This window comes from Papaver somniferum, chromosome 10 (assembly GCF_003573695.1).
Source record: "Papaver somniferum cultivar HN1 chromosome 10, ASM357369v1, whole genome shotgun sequence".
NCBI classification, from domain to species: domain Eukaryota; kingdom Viridiplantae; phylum Streptophyta; class Magnoliopsida; order Ranunculales; family Papaveraceae; genus Papaver; species Papaver somniferum.
In genome coordinates, this window is record NC_039367.1 from 31429234 (window position 1) to 31449980 (window position 20747).

Below are 20747 nucleotides of genomic sequence, written 5' to 3' on the forward strand. Positions count from 1 at the left end.
ACTGCTAGTTTTTTCTTCTTCTCCGAACCGGATATTTCATATTTGGCTGTATAATTCAGTTACGCTTTAAATTGAAAGACAATCTGAAAGCAAAACTTGAAAAGAGCACATATCCGTTGAGGAAATAAATGCGAACAACCTCTCTTTTCTCTTTCCCTTAACAACCATTCATTATTGACTCAAGACTCCTCCTATTTCAAGGTAGTCATTCGGCATTGTCACATGGTGGTTAAGGTTGTATTAATGATGTACAAAGTTTACTGCAAACACTGTTATAAAATTATACATCGTATTAAAGATGTACGCAGTCTAATCCAATGTTGTTCATAATAAATTACTCCTAAACAACCAACAAAGTTGATATGAGAAAGACTGAAACACTGTTTCAATCAGTGTAGTGACAATCTGTCAGCAAAATCCATATCGAACTAGCTGTTCGAATACGAGCATCCAACTCAAAACCAATTGGTGATGAGTGGAGACGTCCCAAGAAACTATAAACCGCAGGATTTTAGATAACCCAACAATGTGGGGCTAATAATCTCAACGGTAGTTAGGGAATCTAGAGAGATGATTAGAGAAAAAGTTAATTAGCTCAACTTTTAAAATGGACAACCTTTGAACAAACTGGTCATGCGCGGATGTTGTTATCAAGATTGCACATGCAATTATCAGAAACCCCTATATGTTTTACACAACAATGGAAGCCATAATTAAACTATGATCAATCCCAGATGGTACTTCTAAGACCCGACTTAGATCTCATTATCAGGGATATATATTTACAAGGAAGATAACGAATTGAGCATCATTTTCATGAACGTGAACATGAATATGACTATAGATCTATACTACTAGCTCTTGCTTATCAAATTTCCAACCCCTCAAAAGGTGTTTAAGTTTCTAGGAGGGGATTTTGTTGATAAACGCATGAGTGACCCTTAACACTAGCTAAGTCACATTTGGGACACTTTTTTATTTAGTTGACACTTTTTTATTTAGTTGTTGATCCAAATGTATGTATATAGTGATGAACCTTTATGAACTCCTCAAGATCTGTAAGTAAGACTACATAAATTTGGTTCCAACCGACAAACATTCCCACAAAGTCTATTTGTTTATATTTGTCAGTAAGTGGACTGAGTGTGCTGTAAATCTGAATCATGCATCATCCAGCTACACCACCAACAACAATTTGATACAAAATAAGTTGAACTGAGTCAATAACTAACTATCTCAAAGAACATATATATATCAACAAGATAAGAAATCTCATGGTGCTTGTTTTGAGTAAGGTTTTGTTCATATAGATATAGGTTTTGCTCCCATTATACGAGCTCAAGAGTGAAAGAACAAAGGTAAAAAGGTGCATGGTGGGCTATGAATTTTAACCCAATAGAGTTGTTGTTAAAGCAACTATGATATGGGGATCTAAGTAAAATGGAGGAAAGAAAGCATCTTGTAGTCTAATTTGATCATTGGTGGTGGTGACCATGTGGTGGTTCAGTAGAGTTTTAAAAGGGGCGAGTGGTGACCCATTTTGTTTGTCATGATTCATGAATACCTCCTCATGCATCACAACCATATAGGAGTATCATGTTGTTATTAGGTGACTACCATTGAAGTCTCCACATGCAATACTACTGTATAACTAAATCAATCATACACAGAAATTTTGTTGTTGTTTATCTTCTTCTTTTTTTGAAGTCGGGCTTGTGCATGCTTACCTACTTTAATCATTTTATTTAAGATAAACATTTCAATTTCCAGTTAGATTTTTTTCTTTTTTGGATCAGAGTTGAGGTAATCTTAGATTATAAGAAAGCTCTAAACAGTATTTATAAAATTAGAGTGAGACATCAAGACAGAGAGATTGCAGGAGAGTTTAAGACATCACTCACTTAACTGCTTCTATTTTTCTAAAGAAAGTAGGTCAACCAGCAAGTAAGCTAATTAAGCATGCTCACCTGCTAATGAATCTTTTGACATGTTAGTTGCAACTAAAAAGTGTTCCTAATTGACCTTAGATATCACTCGCAATGACGTCTACGATCGCCATTTTGTTTCTTGTATAGTTGTATTGCATTTCAGGTATTATTAATCATTCATTTTTCAGCCCGTCTGATGGTCATGCTCACAGTCTAATCGACATTAGTAAAAATTTCTCTATAAGTCGCTATAAAAACCAAATCATCGGTAGGGTCTGCCCTTTAGATATCCGAAGTAGACAAGCGAACTATCTGATAGAGACTTATATTCATACAGCCAAGGAAGTTACAAATAGAGTATGATTTGAACTAAGTTCCATTATACTTCCAGAAAGCAAGATTTTTCTTGCAAAATTTATGATCATGCGCTTAATAAGTTTTGTACAATCCTGTTCTCGAAATAGACTTCAATAATTGGAAACTCTATCAGGATCACGCGGTTTCGAACATTTAGTTTTGAAAAAAACAGAAATAAGGAAGCATTAAAGTATCAAGGTACAAGACGTACATCTATGGGTTATCATCGGTCATTCAAAACTTGCATTATCAGGTGCTACATCAAGTCCTCACTTTTGTTTGGCAGGTTTGTCAATAAGCTAACCTACTACTACTACCATATATCAACGTAGAGACTTGAGCTAGAGAGGTCCACTTCTTCCCATGCATCACCCTCAGTAATTTGCTTATAATTAAGCACAAGCAAAAGGTACTTTGTACCCCAAGGAACTTCCACGCGTCAAACTTGTTGGGATTGTCAAGTAGCTAGCTACAAACTGGAAATCTATATAGTCTACAATAGACTTGTAGGTAAGCAGTCTTTCCAATGAAAAGCAACTTGAAAGTTACCGAATCATCATAAAAAAGGATAAAGCAATTCAAAACTGGCCAGAAACACAGTGCCCTGCCTTGTTTATCCACATAGATGAAAAAAGTTTAAAAGGCCATTTTTTTATGGGTCACTCGACTTGACACAGCATCTGAAACTTTAAAGGGAATTTATCTGAGTTAGCCATAGCGGTATAGACTATAGCTTATAGAATCCAAAGCTTCTTCTTCTTCCACAGCAGAAAGGAAAAGACAGTATTACTTCAGGATCTCAGCGAACTAGAGAAATTTATTCAGATTTTCTTTTCTACAATTGAAGGTCAGTTGAGTTTTGTTTTCCCCCTATTTCCCACCATCTGAAAATAAAGATCAAAATAAAAGGCAAAGATAAATGAATGGGCCTTAAATATTTGATTTAGTTTGTTTTGAACATCTCTATTGAACCCAAGCCCAGTTTATGGAAACTAGACAAAGGGCATTGCTACGCACCTCCTGTTTGATTACAAAATGTCACATTTGATACAATCTCTCAAGTCTCAACCATTGCGGCGGAGAATCATTCCAAATTTCCAGATAAAATAAATCAGCTGTATGCATCTCTGGGAGTATAATATGTACATAGCCAAGATTCGAAGCTATTATTTATCCATTGTAGACACTATATTCTCACCAGATGTACATTGCGAATTCCTTTTCCCATAGCCCACTTCACAGCCTCGTACAAAGTTAATGCCTCTGCTTGTTCTGCATCTAACTCCATCGCATGTACCTGCACTATTACGTATGATCAGTCCTAGCCCAGTTTTACCGGATTCTTTGAAAATGCAGCATCCAAGCTAATAAGTTTGGCGTATGAGGCAGTTCCCAAGTTGGTAATTGTATGTTTTCCAGATTCTGAGAAGTTGGTGAGCTTGCTTGGGATTCTGATGCCTTACAATGTGCGAGAAGGGTGAGACCAGTATAGCCTTTACTTCATTTATAATCTGTTGAGTATTCATCTCCTTCGCATTTTCTTGGAACATCCTTTGGTCTCTCTCATTCCATATTTCCTAGCAAATCGCGAAAAGGAGAATGCTCCAAATGAAATTTCCTTTGGTTGAAAAGATATCAAGAATTATTTTGTATCCTCATAACTAAACAAACTTGATTCACCTAAACGTTATTTAAAGACCATATAGCATTTTGCTGTCTACATCTGTCATTTTGCTTTTAAAAAACAGTATGTTGCATAGATCTCGACATGGATCCTCAAAGTGAAAGACATCAATCCTGCAATATGAGATATGCCGGTTACAAACCAACCTTTAACGAAATAACACATTTGAATAGTATGAAAGACAGCATTCAACCAGGTGGCGTAAGGATTTTACTAACTTAGAAACTGCTGCGATCTCATTCTAAATCAGGCTTAAGGGTGAACCCAAGGGTTCCAGCTGAGATGGTGCAAATGACAGAACTTAGATATCTAACATAAACATTTGGCAAGTAGATTAAGGTAAAAGGCATTCAAATTTAGTATCAATCGAACGGGACTGACAACTTCAATAATATGCATTATTAGCAGATATCTAAGGTCCGCAAGATACTAATACATTTTTGGAAATTAGAAATTACATTAAGTTAATTAAGATAAGAGGTTAAGGTCCTTCATTTTCAACATTCTGATCTCCTACTGTGTCATGATCTTTGCCCGAATTCTCTGCATCTTGATAGTACCGTCAGACGCACTCAGTAGTAGCATCCAGTGCAACAGGCTGATAATCTACTCCGTCGTGATCTTTGACCAAGCTCTGCATATCCATACTGCCAGTACTAGGAGGATTCAATGCTACAGAATTATCACCGAAACCATACCCACAAAGATGATCATAAAAAACCTTCTTATTAACCATTTCATTGTGGTGACTTTTACAGGCAAATTAGAAGACACTCTGAACTAATAGCCCCGTGAGATTAACCGCCCCCAACAAGAACAAACACAGCAATCCCAACAGAAGCTTAACCATGAAATGTACAGGAAACTGCATCGCATGCCCAAACACCTTTTCTACAATCCATGTAGCCGCCACGTATAAACTTACAAGTTCCAACGCAATTTTAGTTCTCCCTCCTAATAGTTGCTTACTCTTCTTCATGGCTGCCAAGCCATAAACATTTGGTTCAACAACAGATATTGCATTCGCTAAATGCCATAACGCTCTAACACACAAAGATACAAGAAAGTATATGATATAAAATGTGTTCATAAAACGCCAAAACATAGCTCCTTCAGTAATACTGAACCAAACTAAGACATATGTGAAGGTCGCAAAGGCCAAGAAGTTCACGATCATGAGAAGTAAGGCATAAAAGAAGGTGATTATAAGATGTTTACGTATGCGAGGAATTGCAAAGAGAATGGAGATAAAGGAGATGGATTTGGATGCATAAATAGAAGCCACTGTCAAGACAATAGCGGATGTAGAGAGAAGAGGCAAGAGGAGAAGGGAAAGGGAAAGGACGTAGACGAACTTATGATGGATAGGGTAATTAGGAGATGGATCACCGGCAAAGTAAAAGTAAAGGGTAATAAAAAATTGGGTGAATGAAACCTTAGATAACGACCGGATCAATGAAAGTGGGAGAATGAGGGTTATGGTACTAATCAAAAAGAGTGGAGATGATGATTTGGCTGGGATTTTCACTGCTTCCTTGATGATTTGAATTGCATTCAAGAATTTGAGGTTTTCTGCTGCAGTAAAGAGCTCCATTGCTGTTTAGTTTCACTGGTGAAAGTTACAAAACAACAGAGAAGACAACATTTTTTATCAGTATGTAAAGAATGGATCTGAATTGGAACTAAGGGAAGCTTCTTGGTTGTGCTTCTTAATGGTAGTGGTGGCAGTTGAGCCTTGAAGAAAAAATGCTCGAGGGTTTGGAAGGCAGCTGGTATTTTCAGCGAGGGAGGGAACCCATGTGTAGTTTTACTATGAATGGCATGTTGCGTCAGCTAATTAGAGAGGAAAAGGGAACCCATGTGGAGATTACTAGATTTACTATGAATGACATGTTGCGTAAGATCACTGTATGCACTATTGCTATCTTTTTCATCACCTCTCATCACCTCAAAGAAGAAGTCATTTTTCTTTTTTTGATCAGAGGCAAAGTGTGTTTTGAGTAATGGAAACTATTCACAGTGACGGCGGTGCAACCACACGCACTCGCACTAGTAGTATTAATTTACTTAAACAGGATATAAAAGCATTCATAAGTTAGGTTGGTGGTGCTGCTGCGAAGTGATTTTTAAGTCTTCATCAGAGTTTAGACACTAGAAATGACCAAAAATCAAAAATATTCTTTGTTGTACTTCCTTTTTTGATGTGTCCTCCTAACTTGTTTGTAAATCTATGGTCTACAAAAGTTTGGTGACACAAGTAAAACTGCTTATTCTTGATTTAATACGGAAGTTTGAGAAAAATTGAGCGTTAATGGTAGTAGTGGCAGTTGAGCCTTGAAGAAAAATTGTTGGGGAGTTTGGTGTAGATTTATCAGGGCAAGTCTTATAGTGGAAGAATTTTATCTTCGGAATTCCATGATACACAAGCACTTGGAATACATCATGGAAGTGCAAATCCAATTTTAAGAGTTCCAAAACGCTATTTCAAATAACACGAAACGCTGCGTTTGACCTGTTCAGTATCAAGGCGCTGATACAAATAAGAAAACATTACTGCTTAATGAAATAGAAGTTAATAAAAATAAATAAGTGATGTTGAATATCAGATAAACTGGACTAATTTTTTTGTATTAAACAGTGGACACGTTAGATTGACGCAAAGACTAAAAATTCATTAATTTAATTTGAAAGTGTACTGAGATGACACGTTATGCATCGACTTCTGAGAGTTTCTGTTTCTCCCCCGATTATGAGGACGAACTACGACCAAGCAAGAGAAAAGAAACGGGGAAAAAATGGCAGGCTTTCTCGATTGAAACTGGATGAACGAAGAATGCCTTTTTGTTTTGTGTCGAGGAAAATGAAAAGAAAAAATCCACGTCAGAACAACCAAAAACTAAAATAGTGAAGCCACATCATTAGTGGGATTGACCGGTGGGATTACTGTTGAGCTTAATAGAATTACTGAGAATTTCTCTGTAATTTGGAGAGGGGAGGGTGAGGATCACCGTGCGACGTGGGAATTTATATGATTTAGGTTTTTAAAAGAACTAGTTTATCACCCGTGTTACGTACGGGTTTATTTTACACCTATGAATTTGTGGATCTATGTTTTAAAATTAATTTCATTAAAAATAAATTACATTATTAAAAATTTAATAAGCACAAAACCGTTAAAACTAATAGGACATTTATAAACTCATAAAAATCCAACGCAAATAAAAATTTTATTTAAGTCATAGGCTTGCATTGCACTTTGTTTTCTTCGAAGCCATATTTGTTCTGGCCTCAGTCTTCCTCCAAATTTGTTACACCTTAAATTTTCAGAGCTCGTGTTTTTTCCACTGTATATTCTTATCTCTTTTGATCCATCAAGTCATCGTATGCCTTTATTTCATTAGTAGATTTATAATATTTAGATTATAATCAAGTTATTGAGATTATTTCAACTCAACAAAGAATCAATAATAAATGTGTAGATTTATAAGATAGAAGCAAAAAGTGCACAAAATTAATCGCACAACGCTGAGATCGTTTAAGAACCAAATGTAGCGCCAATACTTTTTGAGAAGGAATAAATGTAAGATTAAGGGAAAGTCTTTAAACATGCTCTTGTGTGTGTATGGTATAAAAATTAGGGGAAGGACTATAAAAAGCTTAAGATACCATTAAACAATTAATGTTAAAACAAACTTGGATGATTCTTTTCTCGCAAAAAATAAGAAATAAAGATACTTGGTTTTCTTATAATTTCTCATCAACTCGTGATAATGATCTTGTTTTGTATAGATGTGTACTTGTACCCATACTCTGGTGATATACAAATATCATAAAGTCACATAACTGTGGACACTGAAAATGTATATTGTTACAACCCTTCCTAGCTCAAATTGTGTAATCCTTCTGGCATGCGGTCCTTTTCTACAACTTGTAAACTGGCCATAAGTTCATATGATCTATTTGCATTTTCGTTTACTGGACATCTAAGTTTATGAGTAGGAACTAAATTTAAAAAGGTAAGGTGAAAAAAAGAGCCAAAACAAATACATATGAGGCAATCAGTAAAATAAGATAATCTCGAAGGTGGAACTTTTTCCGGTTTTCCAAATCCCATGTACAAAGAATTACTGTATTTTTTGCACCCACGATGCGAGAAATAAAAATGTTAGTTCATGTAGAGTTTAAGACTTTAAGTGACACATATAACTAGTACAAATTTTCAAAAGAGTAGTCATAGATCGACTGACGCATAGAATTTGGATAGCTGGATGGTGCTGCTCTTTGACTAATTCTCAATTGTACCAATAGGTTTCAATTGCACTGCTGGTACTACGAAGCTACCGAAAGCATACAGTTCAAGATACCAAAAACAGCTACATTCATTTACCGAGAAAGACAAAACACAAGCATAGTCAACTAAATCGATATAGAGAGTATGCATTCTAGTTGACTCCGACATGGTGATTCAACGATGTCTCCATCCCCATTGAAAATTAGACACACAAACACAATGGAAAATCACAGACAAAAAAAATTCAGGTGAGCACCTTTGATGGCTTGGCTTAAATTATATCATACAGTTCAAAATACAAATTAATAGTAAAATAAAATAACCAACACCAAAGCACATCACCTTTCACCAGCACGGATGCAAGAAATGTTGTTAGTTAGCCTTTTCCAGATTCTTCACCGATCAGTTCGTCGCAGTTGAGAAAACACGACCAGGTCATCAATTCCCATATCTACTTAACATGCAAATACGTCTTTACGTTGCTCTTAAATTATTCTGAACAATGACTGCCCCCTGAATTACTTCTGATAATGTTCTTACTTCTTAACAGTCTCGGCCTTTTGCCTTTTGGTGTGTCACTTCCCATTGCTGGTGAAGACGAAAATGGGCCAAGCCTGTAATTTTTTTATTTTTTTTATTTTTTTTGTATTTCTTACGTATTTCTCTTCGAGTATTATATCTGATCACAGAAGCGAAGGAGGTAATATTTATCAGTGTAATGCCCCTTTTTTTTCTGGTTTTTTTGTAAGCGAACCTATATAGGCGAAAACAAAAAATACAATATCCTATGAAGCACGAATACTTCAAAATCGGTGATGTGTCCGTGTCGGACACCGTATCAGTGTCAGATACTTAGGGACACTTGGGGATACGTGTCGGATACTCCATTTAAAGTATCCATTTTTATTAATTATGCAAAGGGTAAGGGATACATTGGGATATCTCTCAGATACTCTAAGAGGGGATACTTCCTATAATATGATTGGATCATATATAACTTTTATCATTGGAGAGAAATTGGAGCATATGTACCCTAATGTACTGAGGATTTATTGTTTGTTTATAGTAATATTCATCTCCTTTCACGAAAAAGTGAAAATTATACGGAAGGAGAAAGCGGAATGTGGGATATCAGTGAAGCTAAATTTGATACACTAGACGGTGAGAGCGAACTTGAAGTTGCAAATCTTTCACTTGACGAGCCACAACAATAAGCAGTGCTCTTTGATGAAGATAATATTTATGAGTGATGGGTGAGCCAGATGTTAAACAACTTTTATCTGTTTTATTTTAATATTCCATAAAGTTTTTTGTTTTGTTTTGTTTTGTTTTATTTTATATGATTCTTTTTACTTAAAAGAATTATTATAAACTTAAATGGTTTTAATAAATACACGTATCCTTACTTATCTCGTATCCCCAGTTCTCAAAAATTTACGAATCCTCGTATCAGTATCCCAGATTTGTATCCCCATGTCAGTATCCGTGCTTCATAGATTGTATCAGATGACAAAAGTGAAGGAGGTAATAGTTATCCGTGATTACCCTTCTCAGTGAACCTACAGAGGCGAAAACAATAAATACATTATATTAATTATTTTTGTTTGACCTTATGATTCAAAACCCAAAATGTATAAAGATAACCAAAAAGTAAGAGTGTGTTTTTTTTATATATACACGAAAGCAAGTGTGGTTATAAACGCAATCTTAGAGCATTTTTGGTTATTAGTTAGTCGCGAATACAACCTAATATTAGTCATCTCAATGATAAGTTCTCAACCATCAATGCATAGTCATACAAAAAATAGCAAATACAATCTCTAAATATTTTCAAATAAAGGAAAGTAAATGTCTAATAATTGATCGCTTTTAATGCATTAGTAACACGTGGATTTTAAATAAATTGAGTGGCTCGCGTAGCATAAACCTGTAAAACCCTGGTATGAAAGTTTGTTATTTCTTCATCTAGAGAGTAAAATGCAAAAGTACAGGAGGATCTACCAAAACATATTAAAACTCAAATGAAATAGGAAACTTGTAATTACATAAAGGTTCAGTAACTCTATATATATATGAAGGTTTAATTACCTTATGCAGCAAGGCTTGAATTAATAACAGAGAGAAGGAGATTATTGAGAGAGTTATTGAAGTCAACAAACTATTAAGCTTCTCAGGTTTGACACGCAGTTTTCTTCAATGTAATTGTTCTCCCATTCTTCACCATTAGCATACCTTGAATAAGGCGAATATTTGGTAAATGACTAAGATTCAAACACTAAATCCAATTAATACTATTTCAGCTAACAAACAGATCGATTAATCCCAACTCCCTACATAAGAAGGTTGCATCAGGCCTTAAAAAACAAAAACAAAAAAACAGAAAACAATCAATATGAACATGATCACTGTTCAATAATGAGAAATTGAGCAAACCACTATTTACTGATTTAGCAACAGCTGAGGCAATAATAATGCAAAAAAGCATCATTTGGACCTGGGACTGGGAAACAAAAAAACGATTATGGTGTTTGATTTATATTGCAACAATATTTGCAAGAATGAGTTTTCTTTTTCTTTTTTTTTTTTTTGATATGAAAAATTGCAAGAATGAGTTTGTACCTTGATATTGTTTGAAGTATCATGTATGCGCGGGTACAACAGCCACAACAGACGCATGATATGCATGATCTGAGGATACCTGCAAAACATAGACAACGAAAGTAGAGCTTTGAACAAACAAAAACCTTAAATCGCAAGAAGACAAAACCGTGGAAGAGAGAAGCAACAAACTGTGGCTTCTGGATTTTGAACGGACTTTATATAGAGAGACAACGTAGTGTAAATTCCATATGAAACAACTCTATTTTAGGAATAATATTAATCAATATCTAAATATTTCTTTAATTTTCATATTTCTGGATCGGAAAATTTACTTCTTGCACTATATTTTGGACAAAAAATATTGAGTTTCTTTTCACAAGGCTTACGAATAGATTTAATGTTTTTTTTTATGGAATGGACGATATAAAGAGAAATAATATCTAATCGAATGATCGAAATACCAATGGAAAAAAGGAATCTAAAAACGAAAACAAATATCACACAGAAAAAAAAATCACCCAAAAAATATTATCGCGCAAAAAGAAAAATCACCTTGAAAATATTTCTGATTTTTCCAAGTGTTAGTTTGCAGCAAAGCCAAAAAGCCTGATTTTTTTAGGTGTCCAGTACCTGCAAACCAAAATAACCACCATCATTTTTTTCAGCAAAAATGATAAACCCTAATATTCAAAAACAATAAACCCTAACCGTGTGTAAAGAAAAAAAATTATCGGGAGAACGATGAGATCCCACCCTTGTTGCAGCACTTTATAAGGAGAGCATCATGCCAAATTTTGCAATTATATATAACGGCGAAATAGAAAAAAATTCCCGGTTAAGTTAACAAAATCTCATACAAAATAGGCGAAATTAATTAGTAACCATGAAATAAAGATTATAGAAATCATGAATTAATTATTAACCATGAAATAATATTTTTTTAATAAGAAAAATAATATGTAAAGATTTTGTTTACATTTTTCTGTTTTTTTAATTAATTATTAATTATTAACCATGAAATAATATTTTTTTAATTAGGAAAATAATATGTAAGGATTTTTTTTTACATGTTCAATGTTTTTTTAATTATAGAAAAAAAAATTAAGAAAGATAATTTTTGGAAATCATAGTTTCTTGAGTGCTTGTTTGTTTTGTATTAGCTCTATTTTTTGTTTTGTATTAGCTTTATTCAAATCATAATTTTTGTTCTGAATCATTCGTACAAATTACAAACAAAAATCCAACTGATGTGCAGGACCACCAACAAAGATTTGCGGAAAAGAGATTCATGACCGGGCTAATCAAGTTTTGCAGAATAGAGATTTATGACCAGGCTAATCAGTTTTTTTTTGAATTTTTTTTTTTCGTTTTTTTTTTAATTTTTTTTTCTCGATTTAATTGATAGTTTGGGGATGTAATTAGGAAAATAACATTTTTTGTGTATGTAAACGGACACTGGACACTTGATGATCATTCGATTTATTTTTCATCGCGTGATGATCATTCAATTTATTTTCTCATCACATGATGATCATTCGGTTTATTTTTTTGATTATCATGAAGGAATCGTGATTTGATATATTATTGGCATGTTAGGAGATTTTCAAGCTTTTGTTATGCGAGGCAAGAAGAAGATTTTTCAAGATTTAGATATTTTATTTTTAGAAAAATAATATTTCTTTAGTTAAAATTCAATATTTTATTACTAAAAAAAAGTAAATGGTGGGGCCAAAATCAACCAGAAGCTAGAATTCATAATCAACCAGAAGCTAGAATTCAGAATCAACGTGGAGCTCCGGTGAATGAGAACGTTTTAAAAAACTCTATTATTATATAGAGAATGTCCTTAGTTTAATGGACTTCAAATATATCCTTCTTCACAATAATTCTATCCCTGGCCCATTAAGAGAAAAACAACTATTCCAAATCTACCATATTCTTATATTATCAGATCTAATCGTTATTCTCTAAGAAAACCAAAATCGTTTCTTTTTTAATTCTTTCTCCTCTGCATTGATCCTTAGACGAAAACTACACCAGCACCATCCTTATCGCTTCCACTACCACCTCTATCTTTATCGCAACCACAACAGCCAATAGCACCACCTCCGCCTCTAGTATCAACAAATTTAACACGTTTTTGGGTTCGTTTTTCAACTATATATAAAATTTAAAATCAGATTCAAACATATCGAGAACAGATTTTGGGTTACGATTATAGATCGAGATCTGATTTTGGGTTACGATTTGAGATAATTTTAGAGTAAAACTTCTTTGATTTATTGAATAGAGAAGTAATAATGATAATGGTGGTGGTGGTTCTAGTAGTGATGATGGTGGAGGAGGTATTATCTAAATCTAAATCTATTTTATGTTTTTGTTTTGATATTTAGGGTTAAATCTGATACTTTTTTGTCTACCTTGATTCTCTTATTTAAGTTTCTGCTAGTGCTAATGTAAATGGTGATACATACCATTAATTTTCTTATTATCTAAATCTTATTTTGTCTACCAAATTCAGTAGTGGTGGTGGTGATGGCGGTGGTGTGTGTTGGAAATAGATTCAATGGGGTTGGTGATGTTTTTGGGGTTAATTGGTGATGTTTTTTAATAAATATTGGTGGTTCTGGATGTTTGTGGTGATGTTGGTGGTGGAGTTTGAGTGTGATTGTGGTGGAGATTGGGTGTGATTTTGGTTGCATTTGTTGATGGTGTTCCAGGTACATAGCAATTGTCATTTCAATAAACCTACTTACTTCAATTTTTACGGGATCAACTATTGTTCTTGATCCCATTTATGGGATCAACTCCTATTGTTGACCCAATTTTTTATGGGATCAAATACGGTTGTTGATCCATTTATAATATCAACTCATGTTGCTGACCCAATTTTTTATGAGATCAACTACTGTTGTTGATCCTTTCAACTCCTATTGTTCATGCTTGTAGTTTAAATAATGCTTTTAGTTTAAATCATGTAAATTCCTTCCAATGTTGAACTTGTGGTACAATGGTAGCATGACTGACTCCATGTCAGATGATGCATGTCCGACTCACGTCAAGTTCACTTCATTTACATGATCAACTTTCATTTACTTGCTTCTTTACAACTATCCACTTTAACTTTAGTTGATATTCAATGTCATTTTGCAGGTCGCATAAATATTTTCAATCCCCACCTTGCCAAAATGTTCAGTTGAATGAAAAACTAGTTTGAAGGTACGTAGGTAACTACCATTTTAAAATTTTATAAAAATATTTTTATGGATACCTATTACAATGAAGATGCAGGTGTAACAAATCAATATTGAAGAAAAGATAGAGGTTGCACTAGATTTTAGAGAATGAATTTAGAGATCGTGATTTATGTGTTGCATAGAATGTGTTGGATGAACTATAAAAGGAAAATATTAAGTGAAGGTTGTTGATAGGAAACCAAAGTATATCTTGACTCCTGAAGCGTATTACATATTTTTGTTCTTCAATCTCATTAATCATTGTATATTTTTTTTTATAAATTTGTTGTCTTTCCTTTTAGATACTACTTAGAACTTGAATGCTTCTTTTTTCTATTGAACCGAATAACCGATATTGCTGGCGTAGATTGAACGGTGGCTGCATGATCATGTAGCACCTGATCATAAGACTTGATTGGTCTAGGGAGAGAATGATTTGTCTATTTATCTGATTGTCACTTTATATTTATTTATCAGTCTTTCTGAAATTTAAGCAATGGAGAATCTTCGTCAGCACCTTAGAATCATGAAGAAAGCTCGACTATAGCAGTGGATTGATAGCACCATGAAACATTCTCAGAGGACGTTATATAGTTGTTATTCACAAAACATTTTTCGTCAGAGCAATTTTCAAAGTTATTAAAACATTACATGACTTTCGTCACTAGGTAAATATGAACTTGGCTAAAGAAAAAACTTACCAACACATATTTCGAGAAATAGATAGGCGAGATAAACTCGGCTCGAAATACCAAATGTGTATAATCTAAGTCTATATAGCAAAACGACTTTTGTCTCAAGATAGGAGATAAATAGACTTTTGAGTGATAGATAAGTTCAAGTCTCCACATATCTTTTATTCGATGAAGATCCACCAGTTCCTTGAGTAGTCCTTCGTCTTGTACGATGATTGTCATGGAGTTCTTGAGCTCAACTACACTTTCTATCCTAGTCCGAGACCTTAGCTATAATAGACTAGAAATCAAGACTTATAGTTTTGATCACTAACATTGATAAACATGCTTGAGATAGCAACGCATGAGAGTTCGACCGAGCAATGTTCTAGCAATCTCCCCCTTTGACAATTTTAGTGACAAAACTATCAATACATATGGAATACAAAAAATATATAAATAAAATTTTGTAGATCCTATTCCACATGCCTAATCTTCAACTTTACTCGAAATCTTCGTCACTTCCAAGTACTCCAATGATCCCAAAGGTTGTAAGTTTAGCATCATCATTGTTGAAAATCCGCAGCTATAACAACGAGAAAACAAGAGTTCTGAATCATTGTTATACAGTGTCATAGTATCATTACACAACATCAAAGTTCAATTGTATCACAACTTTAAAAACAATACTATGGTGATATGTCACTCCCCATTAGTCAATGCTCCATCTCTCATGGAAACCACTCCCCCTTACATAATGATCCGAAAACCATATGTATTTGTAGTGTGAACTACATATTAATTCTCCTCCTTTTTGTCAATAAAATTGGCAAAGGTACAAGAACGTGATCCTAATGAAATTTCTGAAAGAGACATTTCATGACCAAAAGAAGGAATATATCATCTTATTTAGATGCAATCATAAAGCTGAATCTAAATGCATTCATCAAGGTATATATAAAGATACAAGATAACCCCTATAATATTCCACATCCGCACTCCCCACAAAGAATTGGCAATTAAGCACAAGTTCAATTAACAACTCTCCCCCATAAAATTTCATTCCCGAAATAACAACAAGAGCGACCTTAATTTCAAAAAGAAAAGAATGATTTCTTTGAACATAACAAATCACATACGAGTATGAATTTGAATCCAAAATATTCAATTAAATTAACCATAACAGAACCCATGATTAATTTAATCAAACATACTCAACATAAATAAACTTATGGAGACTTAAAAACACTCAATTAGATTAATCACAAAAAACCCATAATTAATCTAATCGTAATACACAACTAAACTAATCACAAAAATAATCAATTTAATTGGTCATGCTCGACACAAAGTATCTCATGGAACAAAGAATATGTCAAAACAATGACTCAGTCGATAGAGCTCAACATAAGACACCTTATGGAACAACACGTTATGTACACAAAAATTGTGGATCGGAGATCGACCTTATACCGTGGAATAAGCAAGGACTCATTCTATTTTCCATCACCATTTTCACAATGAAATTCAATAGACATAATCCTTGAACACAAAAGATTTTAACCTATCTTCCATCAAGAATTGACATAATATGCTTACCTTTTGTATTTGTCAAAAGTCAATTCATTCTTTTATCAATACATGCATATCAACTCATGAACGACTTTACTTTTGACAAAGTATGGGACAGTCAAGTTCACGGACGTAAACACACATATCCCATAACAATGTTGCAATATATAAAACCATAAAGATTAATACTGTAAAAATCATCTTCCAAACAATTTTATAATTTAAACAAATAAACCTAAAAACATGAAGATGAAAACGTTGGACATAGTTATGTGTAATCACAATAATCACTATTCCAATCTCTAGTTATTCTTCTAATTAAAACAAGAAAAATAGACGATTTATTAGGCAAAAAAAAAATCAACAAGCTAAATCAAAACCAGACTCCTATGTCAAAGCCGGACACGAACAGAAGTCAAAAAGACGGTTTAGGATCCTCATGAGTCTTGAGGTCTTTGAGCTTGTCATTGACAGCATCCATTGCATCTTCGGAGAAGAGATTCTCTTTGCGAAGATCATTGATGTGAGATTTTATGAGACCAAGGTGAGTGGTAACCTTTTTCAACTCAGTTTTCAACACATCAATACTTTTCAAGGTATCAACGAGCTGCAGTTTGGATTCCTTAAAGTATTTAAGAAAATCATGAACCACTTCAGCAGAAACCATATCTTCCTTCTCAACATCTTCATGATCATAGGCATAATAACATGAGGCATTAGGATGATCATCTTCTATAAAGGTTCTTTTCTTCCTCCCTTCGGAATCAAAACCGATACCTTTATCAAGAAAGCCTCTAGCAAAACCACAAGCTTGTGAAGAGGAAGATATTCTTGATGACCCCAAAATAACCACGAGTATGCAAACGTGACTCAGGGTTTTGGTATTTAAGGGTTTCTTAGGGAAGAAGGTTTTTAGGGTTTACAAACTGTTGACTCGTGATGGAAACCCGTGTACACATACGAATACAACATGGCCCAAAAAGAATAAAACAAACAAAACAAAAAATACTTATGCAAAATGTTTGTGATTGATACTCCAGCTAAAGACGATACAAAATAGTTTAGAGAATCAGAAAACACTTTGCCATCAAGTATACCTGACTATATCTCACTCAACCAGGATTTTGTGAATGAGATTCCAACCTTGTGATTAATTAGCACAAGTATGAGCCTTGAGATCACCAAACGACCATAGATTACGGTTGACTCTCTTTTTTCTAAAATCTTGAGGAAAAACGATTATGATGTGAAAAGTTATCATAAAATTTGCTATCATCAAAATAAGATGCATAGTTTTTATTTTTACATGAAGTAGCTTGATCAGGGCAATTTGACAACCTGTTAATGATCTCTTTATATCCTCTCGCCATCTTTGCTTATTTCTTATGGTTCCTTTTTCACATCGAGAACAACATCATTTCCCTTTCTATCATAAGAATATATATGGACTCTTCTTCGATGAAATGATTTAGGAAGACTGTCTCTTTTTTGAACATTCGAGAAACATCTTGAACTGACCTTCCTGGTATAGAACACAGGGAGAGTTCTAAAACCAATTGGTTTAGACATGCGAATGTCAGTTACACCTTCAAGAATCAAGTCTAAGGTGTGTTGAATACGATCAATAGATTTGTCATTCAACCTGGATTTTCTCTCTCGTTCAACATGTCCTTTTGAATCACAAAAGAGGAATACTTTCTGATCAAAGAGGTGATCAGGAGAAACAGTTTTACAACCATTGTTACGAGACTTCTTCCTTCCATGTGGTGTAGATATTCCTTGATTAGAGGAAGACACAATCACATCATTTCTTACAGGAAAGGATTCTGATTTTACTTCTGGTTTAGGAACGTTTTCAGTCATAGCAGAAGTACTTGGTATATTAGACTGCTTAGAGCATCCTTGAATAGAGAGTTTACTCAAGCGATGTTCAATTTCCAAGGAATCCTTTTTCAGGCTAGCCTCAAGAGTCATACGTGAAGAATGATATTCAGTATTTTCTTTGAATTTGCAGTCTCTTATTACACCAAGAAGAACATTGACATGGTGTTTCAACCGATTAAATCTATCAGCTTGGATTCTAGCAAGATTTAGAATCAATTCACTCTCTTTAGTTGTTTCCCGTTCATTAATAGAGATAGTATTTTTTGAAGGGTAATCAGAATCACACATGTCAGTGTTTGTCTGTCTCGTCAGAACACAAGGTTCGTCTATATTCGAGATTGCAGTATCTTTCTCTTTATTAGAATTAGGCGATACATAGCTTTTATTTCTGGTGACGCGTTTATCAGAGATACTCCTCTTGTCCATAGAATCAGATCGCTGCAAACACACACTTGTAAGGTCTTAAACGTGTTTGCCTGCTCTGATACCAATTGAAAAAGCGGGGGTCTAACAACCACACCCAATATTTCTCTTAGAAATCTGTATGGACAAACTCTAATATACTTTGTACAGAATCAACTAAACAGTCAGACTCAATCTAGATTAAAAGTGTATCAAACAGTTTGTATCTCAATCTCTCGATTTGATATATACTCAAGCAAATAGAAATCCGCGAGTCTTTATCAAATACTAGAGACATAACTTGGATAGTACCAAAGACCAATACAAAAGTGTCAATCAATTTAAATCAACAACCAAAAGGTCGGATATTCTAATTGATTGAACAACACATAACCTGTGATATTTTAATTATATAAAAATATAATGCGAAAAAGAAATAACACAGACACCATAATTTTGTTAACGAGGAAAACGCAAACGAAGAAAAACCTCGGGACCTATTCCAGATTCAACATACACCATATTAAGCCGCTATAGACACTAGCCTATTCCAAACTAATTTCGGTCTGGACTGTAGTTGAACCCCAACCAATCTCACACTGATCCAAGGTACAGTTATGTTCCTACGTCTCTGATCCCGCAGGATTACGTACTTGATTCCCTTAGATGATCTCACCCACAACTAAGAGTTGCTACGACCCAAAGTCGAAGACTTTAATAAACAAATATGTATCACACAGAAAAGTCTATGATAATAGATAAATCCGTATCCCACGAATATACCTACGAGTTTTGTTCTGTCTTTTGATAAATCAAGGTGAACATGAACCAATTGATAATCCGGACGTATATTCCCGAAGAACAGCCTCGTACTATCAATCACCTCACAATAGTCTTAATCGACGCAGCGAAAAAAAGATATTGTGGAATCACAAACAATGAGACGAAGATGTTTGTGATTACTTTTTATCCTGCCTATCGGAGAGAGAAATCTCAAGCCAATTATTATAATTGTACTCGTACGATAGAAACAACAAGATCAGATCACACAACTACGATAAATTAGTATGGGTCTGGCTTCACAATCCCAATGAAGTCTTTAAGTCGTTAACCTGGTTTAGAAGAAGAAACCAAAGGTTAAAGGAGAATCTACTCTAGCTTAGCACAACTAGTATCACACAGAATGTGCGGGGATTAGGTTTCCCAATTGCTAGAGTTCTTCCTTATATAGTCTTTCAAATCAGGGTTTGCAATCAATGTTAGCTTGGTAACAAACCATTCAATATTCACCGTTAGATGAAAACCTGATTAGATTCAAGTTAATATTTATCAACCGTTAGGTCGAAAACATAGCTTGTTATACACAAATGAAATGCACGTTTCTAGGCTTGTGTAACCGTACCCAAACTTATACATTAGTTGGTTCAACAATAGTTAACCTAATGGTTAGACATATGATCACTTTCATATCAACCATATTATTCTTCACCATAACTAGTTCAATTGACTCAAATGAACTAGTTAGAGAGTTGTTCAATTGCAAGGAAATCTCATGTACTACACAAGACACAATTGAAGCAAAAACGATTTGATTCAGTTGAATCGGTTCATGAGCTATATAGCCACGGTTTTCAATTGCATTCCTTAGTTAATATGAATAAGTTCACAAAAATCGTTTTTAGATATAACCTACTCAAGTTCGCGGACTGGATTCACGGACTTAAGTTCCCGGATGAAGTTCACAAACTCCAGCAGAAATTCTCGGGTTTGAGAATTTCGCCAGTTCGCGGACTTAGCTCATGCACTATTCCGGTTCACTTGATCAACAAAGTTCGCAAACTTCGGTTCAAGAAATAAGGGCTTATACATATATGTGTTTTCATAACAATGCTTATATCCTCCAATGGTTATATAATCTAAAATCTCATTTCAATCATTGAAACATTCTCAGAGGACGTTATATAGTTGTTACGCACAAACCATTTTTCGTCAGAGCAATTTTCAAAGTGATTTAAACATAACATGACTTTCGTACTAGGTAAAGATGAACTTGGCTAAAGCAAAATCTTAGCAACACATATTTCGATAAATAGATATGCGAGATAAACTCTGCTCGAA

General features: G+C 34.3%; 1 protein-coding gene and 1 long non-coding RNA gene across 2 annotated transcripts; both read right to left on the reverse strand.

Annotated features, from left to right (window-relative positions):
• Positions 1-4732: 4732 nt before the first annotated feature.
• On the reverse strand, positions 4733-5563 carry LOC113315481. The gene has a single exon (XM_026563755.1). The coding sequence runs from the start codon at positions 5561-5563 to the stop codon at positions 4733-4735; it is 831 nt and encodes a 276-aa protein (XP_026419540.1).
• Positions 5564-9131: 3568 nt separating this feature from the next.
• Positions 9132-11589, reverse strand: LOC113317555. The gene is made up of 3 exons (XR_003343642.1): positions 11414-11589; positions 10349-10958; positions 9132-9819 (listed from the first exon to the last, which is right to left on the reverse strand). It is a non-coding gene; the product is annotated as an uncharacterized LOC113317555 (long non-coding RNA).
• Positions 11590-20747: the final 9158 nt, after the last annotated feature.